The sequence below is a fragment of the Aegilops tauschii genome, chromosome 7, assembly GCF_002575655.3.
Source record: "Aegilops tauschii subsp. strangulata cultivar AL8/78 chromosome 7, Aet v6.0, whole genome shotgun sequence".
Taxonomy (NCBI): domain Eukaryota; kingdom Viridiplantae; phylum Streptophyta; class Magnoliopsida; order Poales; family Poaceae; genus Aegilops; species Aegilops tauschii.
In genome coordinates this window covers 203987583-203996413 of record NC_053041.3, presented here as the reverse complement: position 1 = coordinate 203996413, position 8831 = coordinate 203987583, and the positions used below count along the sequence as shown (strand labels likewise).

Below are 8831 nucleotides of genomic sequence, written 5' to 3'. Positions count from 1 at the left end.
GCGGTTTCGATTTTCTGAACTGCCGTATCAGAAAGCGCTGTTAGGGAAACCATCGCTCCCGAAACAAACGCTCGCTACGGTTTCAGAGTACGCTGCAATCGGAAGACGCGCTTTTTTCAGCGAACCAAACGCATCGTATATGTGAAAATGATTGACGGTATGTGAAAATGATTTTTGAATCGAAACAACAGTTTGAGCTATAAAACATTTTGAATTTTAAATTTCAATTAAATCTTTGCTGACATCAACAATTTCTAAGAGTTAAACCCTGCATTCGTCATGGGCACATTGGCCAAAACTTCAAGGAATCAGGTTTGATGTTACACATTTGTCATGCGTAATGCCTCTGGGATCAATATCTGATGTGAATATAACGAAGCATAAAACAAACTTACTAGAAAACAGTCTCTACTACTTATTGAAATAGGAATCGGGTATCGGGTATAACAGTACCCGATTCCAACATAAAGACAATCAGTATCTAGTCAACAAAACATTTCAGGAGGCCATGCCGCCCATGTCACCTTCGTCAAGATAGAAGCAGCCTCCAAATTTGTTTGATGGCTGGCGTGTCCGTTTAGCTTGGCTTTGAAGGAACAAGTGTCTTCAATGTTACCGTTGGAGCATCTGTGACCAAGCATGAACTTCAAATGCAACATAGTATTTACTGTGACAGCAATCACAAACCTCCTTACACCACACCAGTCACCAGCGGAGCCATGAAAAAGCTGAAATTCATGTTCCTCCACAACAGAAACAATGGAACTGAGGGATAGATCAAAATCACCATGTGCTTCTGATATGATAACTTCTACAATGGCCGCAATTGCATTACTAACAAGTGCAGCAGACATCTCAACTGTAGCACAATTACCATTAATGGGAATTTCAGTTGGTTCCCATGGCATTAATAGTCCACGAAATTCCGACATTCCATCAATCAACTGTGTGTCATCTCCTTCATTTTCTCCGTTCTTGATCCTCATGCCAAACTCAAGTAGAACATCACAGTGAAATGCAATGCCTCTCTTAGGTCCGGTCATTTGAATGAGAAAACCCTGTAAAACTATTGCTGTTAGTACTTCATATAACAAAAAAAACTGAAGCTAATACTTATCTTGCAAATGATGCCAACAGATAAAAAAAACAAGCAAATTAGGAGTTTTACACAAACTAAAAACTTTTTTTATACGGGGGCTTGCTTTATTAACTTTAAATAACGCTTACATCATCCGCTAAAAATATAGAAATAAAATCAGGGGGTGCATCTACCCACAAGGATGGATTGTTTGCACGACCCCACTTTGCTAGCTCATGAGCAACTACATTCGACTCTATTACAATGCTCAATAGTAACCTACTCGATTTCTCTAAGTAACATTCTGCAGCCCTCGAGGAGAGGAGCTGCCACCGTAGAATGACCTTCGTTGTGCCTCAAAGCTTCCACCACGGTGACATTGTCCATTCTTACCAGGACATTGTTGCTTCCAATACTTTGAATAAGTTTCACTAAACAGACCATAGTAAAATCAAAACGCACTTTCAGGTCCAAAATATCCGTTAGGTTATTAGACATTCTCGGTTTACGTGGTGGTGCTCTGCGCATCAGCAAAAGGCAGGTCCATGAGGCACTAACTTATATGAAATATAATTTAGCTAATATGGGCAATCCAGAGGATCTAGGATTGCAGGGTATGAATAGGGTGGGCATAACAAGTTAATCTGGTCTTCGGTTCTTCAGTTGCATTATGGTAGACCTGGTATAATATGGGTCATCTCGGTCTTACGGTGAGGTTACTCAATTTATCCGAAGTAACAACCTCTATGGGCCAAACCACCTAACTCCGTAACTCCCCAAGGCCCAAGTAAATGCTGCCATGTCCGAGCCCAATGCGCTAGGGCCTAGGGCTACTCATCTGAACATTCATCGCCCATGGCTGGCGATCTCTCGGCCACTCCTGTAGTTTGCAATTGCAAACCCTACAAGGTAGCAGCCACGTGTCGACTCATCTTCCTGAAGGCAACTCAGCAGCGACAACCTGCAGTTATGACCTGCGAGTCTGCCATGCAATGGACGCCAGCATGAACAGACTAATTCTTCAAGTCAAAGGCTATTTTGAAGGGGTGAAACTGGGCCGCTCCAGGCACAGTAACAGCAATAGCACAACGAAACCTTAAGCTGCCCGGTACGCCCACCGTTATGACCACCAACACAATAATCTGTCTGTTACTTTTACCCCATGTATTACAACACTATCCAAGCATCTATTACTGGAAGACGATTAGGAGTTTGTAGTATGCCATCAGAAGTACTCCCTCCCTGAAATGTATGGCGCACTTGATTCTTACAGTCTTCAATGTACGAGATTGACTAAGATTTTTGCTTATAATATGTCTGTAAAGTTAGTGTAAGGACATATGGCATAAAAATAACGTTTAAGATGAACGCAAGATGCCATCCAAGTATGTCCATTCCATGTATGTTGGTAGAAATTACCGGTCAAAGTCAGAATCAAAGATAGTGAAAAGTCAAGCATGCCTTGACTTTGGGAAAAGGGAGTACATCAGTTTCGATCTCATTATTCTCTGGATGCAATGTACAATGGCTGCAGAAAAGTATTGATATTCACCTGTTGCACGACGATGGGATCTTCTCTGCTACGATTGAAAAGATAATTAAGCCTTAAATCATATTCATCTCGTGCCGCGATGTATCCATATAACTGCATTGAGCCACTGTTGATAGGAGATTTAGCTAACTTTAAGGAGAAAATCTGCATCATCTCACATGTCATATCGTCCCAAGATGCTGGCTCCAGCTGAGCTTCACCAACGATATTATATTGCTGTTGTTAGTTAATATGCAATTGATAAATGAATACTATAAGTAACTTGTGTTGTGCAGCACATATTTAAAGGCCTGCAAATGGGTAACAACTGCCTATTCAAATCCATACACAAACTATTTAGGTAGGTATGAGTATGAAATAACACCCAAAGAATTCAGGTATGGGCAGGATAATACAAACTTAAAAAAAATATCCACACACAATTTACCCACATAAACTTAACTTATGAAGCGATAAGGAGGGCTGCAAAGGGGCTAGTATCAGAGCCAACTACTGCTGGGTTTGTCCCATGACCACCATGGCTTCAACTACAGTGAAGAAAGAGGGAACACCTTCAGCAGCAGTAATGAGGTGTCTAGCAACTGTAGTGGCCAACAACATATTTGTGCAAACTGCGATGAGCAGTATGCATATGGTCACCCCTGCACGCAGCAATTCGACATCGAGGTGGATGACTTTGATGACGACAATGTTACGAGTGTGGCACCCTCTTGCTGTCTCACCTGACGCTTCTGCAACTGGGGCAGTTCAGCCTCATGCAATGGAGGCGGTAATCTTCAGTAGCAGTCACAAAAATGACATGGCCACAACAGGTAGAAGCGGAAGTGCTGCATAAGCTAACAATGATAGGATAGTAGTATAGGATGGGTTACAACAAAAATATCAACAGTCTGCGGAGGCAGTACCATAGGAATTGTCTAGACAAAACAGCCATTAAACACCTAGAACATGACATGTGCATTGAGCTTGTAATAGCTAGTTTTAGTGTCCAGAAATAACTTGATGTGTACTGTAGCACCAACATACTGTACTGTCGACCTACTGCAGCACCAGGGACTATAGCAGAGACCTAGAACTCCTAGAAATAGGAGGGTGCATCTTGTGTAATATCAAGCTTGCAGTGCATCGAAAGATAGAAGATTTTGGCCTTGTGAGGCAGCAAGCCATCAAAACAGCTTGTGTACTTGTGAATGTTGTGAGAAACACAACACAGCGCGCGCACGCACACACACACACAAGCAGAGAGAGAGAGAGAGAGAGGGAGAGAGGGAGAGAGAGAGAGAGAGAGAGAGAGAGAGAGAGAGGCTGAGTGATTCAGCTAAGTTTCATTGCTAGTATTGTGTGCGTGTGTTTGAGAGCGTGTGAAGATCCCAGGGAAGAGAGCAATTGAGTGATTCAAACTCAAACAATTGGTAACAGAGGTAGGTGATGACAAAGACGATGACACGTGACACTGCACCGAGTGGAGCCATGGCGACTAGTGGCTTACGCAACCTGGCGACAGCAGCAGCAGGGAGGATTCCGTTCCCGCAGCTAACAAGGACGAACTACGCAGTATGGAAGATGATGATGAAGTACCTCCTGCGAGCAAATGGTGCAGGGGGGTGTCGTTGATCATGAGAGCTCATCCAAAGGAGGTTGATGAGAGCAAGGAGGAGCTGGCCTTTACGTGTTGCAGAGGATACCACGTCTGATGTGTGCACAGGCTGCAATCCATGCATGTGGGCATCGAGCTCGTCCAAGAGGCAAGGATCTATCACTTGCGCTCAGAGTTTAATAGCCTCAAGCTGGCTGATGGAGAGCCTGAGAATGACTTTGCTGTGAAATTCACGATGCTTGTGGGGCATATCCATGAGCTTGGAGACACGATGGAGGAGAAATACGTTGTGAAGAAGTTGCGAGCTGTCTCCAACAAATTCATCCATTTTGCTTCATCAATTGCGCTATTTAGTGATGTCAACAAGATGGTCATGGAGGAGGGTATTGGGTCACTCGACTCAAGGCCTATGAAGAGCTTATCAAGGGGCTAAAGACGAGAGGTGTGGAAGAGCAACTTCTCATGACAAGAGGGCATGACTTGTCACAAGGATGAGGTCATGGTCGTGGACACGGTGTAGCCCACAAAGATAGGTACAATGACTACTATGATGACTTTGGGCATTGTGCTTCCGAGTGTCCAGAGAAGAAATACAAAGCACTCCTTGCTAAGGCCAGCAATCCTATAAGAGGAGTTGAGGGGAGTGCACGCCCGGCGGTGTGATGCCAATGTCATATGAAGCATCAATATGTGGCCAAAGACGACAGTGGTCTTAGCCATCGTCGGGAAGAGTTAGTGTGATACCTACAATGATGGTGTGATGCCATCATTTCAGAAGGGTCGGTGAGATGCTCAAAACAATGGTGTGATGCCATTGTCACAAGAAATATCAGCGTGATGTTGTTAGATAGTCGGTGTGTGATGTTGTCACTAGCCATGAGGCGGTACAAAGCCATCAGGAGATGGGCGCATGATGTTGATGGTGTTGATATGACAAGATTAATGGGGGAGAGAGTAGATACACAAGGATAGGAGGCAGAATGTTAGGACAATCCTTGCATCCTATAGCGTAGTAGTATAGGACAGTTTACAACCAAAATATCAACAGTCGGCAGTAGATACACAAGAGGAATTGTCTAGATGAAATAACCATGTAACACCTAGAGCATGAGCTGTTCATTGAGTTGTAATAGCTAGTTGTAGTCTCCACAACAAACTTGATGTGTATGGTAGCATCGCCCTAGTGTCTACTGTAGCACCAGCGACTATAGGACTGACCTAGAAGTCCTATAAGCAGGAGGGTGCATCATGTGTAATATCAAGCTTGTAGTGCATCAAAACAGAAAAGATTTTGGTTCTGTGAAGCTACAAGTCACCAAAACAGCTTGTGCAGTTGCGCATGTTGTGAGAAACAGGACTGGTGACCGAACCGGTGAGCCCCTCATTTCAGGTTTTACTGGTCGGACCGGTCTACCGGTTCATCGGCTTGTTTTTTAGGCTGTAAATAATATGTATTGTTTACTAATACCATAGTAAGAAAAGATAAGATACTTTCGGTTTCTTCTACAGTACAATAAAGTTGGTTGGGCGAGATGGTTATTGGGCCAAACCTGAGGGCCGGTCTCTGTTCATATAGACCTAGGTTCAAATGATACACACTAATTTCCTATTTATGCATTCGACCTCCCGGTTTTTAGCCCCAAATCGCAAAAAGAGTCCGACCAGTCCGGCCCAGTGGCAGAACGGTCCAATGAGCTTAAGAAACAGCCAAGATCGCCATTTTCGGTTTTTCCCGATTCCGCTCTGACAGCCGGTCCGGTCCGGTTTCTAAGACAATGAGTTGCGTGATTCAGCTAAGCTTCATTGCTAGTGTTATGTGTGTGTTAGTGTGAAGAATATCTCAGGGGAGAGAGGTGCTGAGAGATTCAACTCCAACATCCGTTAAGCTTCTACGTAGTTAAGGGCCCTGTAGTTAGGCGACGCAACGCTTCAGAAATGGTAGCAACTTCTACCACAGCTTCGTGTGTGCAAGTTAGGGGGCATCAGCCCTAGTCATCAAATAAATGATATAATTATGTTCGTTAGTGAAATTAGATAAGAGTTTTCAATTTTTCATTGCCATGTTATCCACCCCTGCATGTATAAGGAAGGGTGTGCACTCATCTATGATAGACCAAATAATCAATAAAAAAGTCCAGTCACCTCCACTAACCCCGTTATCTCCCTCCTCTCTCAAGCCGAGTCTCCTCTATCATATAATCTATCAACCATTACAAAGGCAATAAGTACAGAATGGTTGTAGACTAATCCCTTCTATAAACGGCAACCATTGGAAGGACATCAGTTAAAACTGAACTAGCAAATATATTATATTAGCAGGAACTTGATGTGGAATTTCATTTGTCATTTGGGTGGATCCTTAGCTTTTAACTTTAGTGTTACTCACTAGCTCGCGACAGTCCAATTACTAAAGTTGGCAACGACATTCGGGTGACATAACTAAAGTTAACACAGGGATGCAACTACTACAAAGGTGTCCATTTGGTTAGAAGGCTCCCCACTCGTAAGGGGTATGGCTTGAGAAAATGCTAGACGTATGTCAATGTGCTCCACCTTAGCTAGTGATGACCTTGACAACTGATATTACTGCAATCACTAGGTGTCAATGTTATTTAGTGCCCTTCACGCCTCGTAATCCAAAGAATTAGAGGTGCCGTGGTATAGACTCACCACAACATTGTGAAGTCTTCTAGCACTATAGAAGCACTAGGTGTTAACTTGGCATTTGATGACTAGGCAACACCTAGGGCTTCCGTGCAATAATAGCAACTTGGAGCACAAAGGAAGGAAGCAGATGTAAAATACTCCCTCTGTAAACAAATCTAAGACGTTTACAGAGGGAGTATAGTAAATAACAAAGAAAGGAGGCCCATTAACCTTCGGTTTTATTTGCATGTCTCCAACAATGGAGACAAGTTAAAGACAACAACAGCCACCACCAGCAACAAGCAGAAGCAACTGTCAGCAACTCTGAATATGTTCGACCACCCCATCTTCTCATCTCACCCCCAGGGTGAAGACCCAGGGTACCCAACGAAGGGCAGGGCCAACTGGAATAAACTCCAGCATAACAGTAAAGAATAATGCAAACATTACCTCAAGTTTTTAAGTACATAATATATCCTAGGAATGGATAAAACAAATAAAAATAGGAAAAGAGATTCAGATAACATACTTTCTGTGCGGTCGTCAACATCTACACAGTATTCACTTTCCCATTCAAGCCTTTTCTTGTATATAGTACCATCACGGTGGCTGCTACCCGGGATGATTGGCTGGTAATACACATCTTGTATTGCACTTGTCTCTACCATGGGATTGCTCTCCTCTGCTGCCTTCATCCTCTCTGCTTTATCCATGCCTCGTGTAGTAGCAGAACAGAAGGAGAGGCACGGCAAATCCAGCTTACTATGCTACTCACTTCCAGGGTCCAAAGGTAAGCATAAAAGGTCATTCTTAGCATCCGACTCAAATAAGATGTATGCTATTATAGCCAGCACTAAAATGGTAGTTTTAATTTTAGTACCAACAAAAATCAATTCCCTTTTCTTTCTACGGTGGGGTGCCGCATGAAGTAAAAACGATCATATTTTACTTGCCTTCCGAATAAGTTTTTTTTTCAATTTTCCGAATAAGATCTTAAAAATAAAAATTTCAGGGGCGGGGGGGGGGGGGGGGGGGGGGGGGGGGGGGGGGGTTGTAAAAGGATCAATAATTGGATCTTGATTCTGGCCAAAATTTCAATTATCGGTCAGGGGGGGAGGAAAATCTTGGTCAGAATCAAGATCCAATTATCGGTCAGAATCCAGAAGCAGAAAAGGCGCATGATTATAACGGTACATGTTCGCTGTTCGAAGGTAATAAGAAACGAAAGGAGCCAAGAACATACCGGAAAATTTTATAGAGATGTTGATTTGGATAAGACGGTACTGACTCCATGAGTGGAGGGGCATCTCGTCGGGCAAGAGCTGGAAGCCACCAGCGAGGCGCAGCAGAGCCGACTCTGCTGACGCTTCGGGTAATCGCCCATGGGAGGCTTTGCATCTCCAGAGAGTATTGGCAAGGCAGACTCGGCGGCAGCTGCTTATTTGCACGGGGGAGGTGTAAGAGTAGCGATGGAAGGCGTAGCTCTCGATCAAGATTACTAAGTACTTCAGTAGCAATGGCTATTACAACCAGTACAAGGATTCATGGAGTCCTATCTTGCAGAAGGGGAAGGAGGAAGGTAGGAGAAGGATGGTAACAGCCGCCGCCGTGCCGGGTTCGTGATCCTGGTACTTGTAGTCGTTGCGGTGGTAGGGAGAAATCACATCATAAATTGACCTGCTTTCGAAAAAAATTTACTCGGCTGACCCTTTCGTGTGGCGCCCGACAGCTAGGCGCCGCACACTACCATGCAGCGTCTCTACCTTAGGCGTTGCACCTCCTGCCAGCGTGGCAGCCCTGGTCCAATTGCGGCCCCACAGACAGCACTGCAGCGCCTAAGGCTTAGGCGCCACACTGTGTAAAGTGCAGCGCCTATCGCTTGGACGCTGCACATTGACTTAAGCCGCATCGGGCCAGCCCCTCCCAGCAGTTCTTCCCCCTCTAAGGAAGTTGCTCTG

General features: G+C 44.3%; 1 protein-coding gene across 7 annotated transcripts; it reads right to left on the bottom strand.

Annotated features, from left to right (window-relative positions):
* Window positions 1–204: 204 nt before the first annotated feature.
* Window positions 205–8487, bottom strand: LOC109781021 (uncharacterized). 7 transcript variants are annotated; one of them, XR_006666765.2, is made up of 5 exons: window positions 8117–8487; window positions 7403–7647; window positions 3353–3466; window positions 2631–3157; window positions 205–1058 (listed from the first exon to the last, which is right to left on the bottom strand). XR_006666765.2 is itself a non-coding variant. In XM_020339595.4 (4 exons), the coding sequence occupies exons 2-4, from the start codon at window positions 7584–7586 to the stop codon at window positions 486–488; spliced, it is 951 nt and encodes a 316-aa protein (XP_020195184.1). In that variant the 5' UTR covers window positions 7587–7647; window positions 8117–8480; the 3' UTR covers window positions 205–485. The 7 variants fall into 7 exon arrangements, 2 of the variants coding, with proteins under 2 accessions (XP_020195184.1, XP_040250861.1); XR_012190295.1 differs by lacking the exon at window positions 3353–3466 and adding an exon at window positions 7105–7277 and having other exon boundaries at window positions 2631–2819; window positions 8117–8486; XR_012190296.1 differs by lacking the exon at window positions 3353–3466 and having other exon boundaries at window positions 2631–2819; window positions 3073–3157; window positions 8117–8485.
* Window positions 8488–8831: the final 344 nt, after the last annotated feature.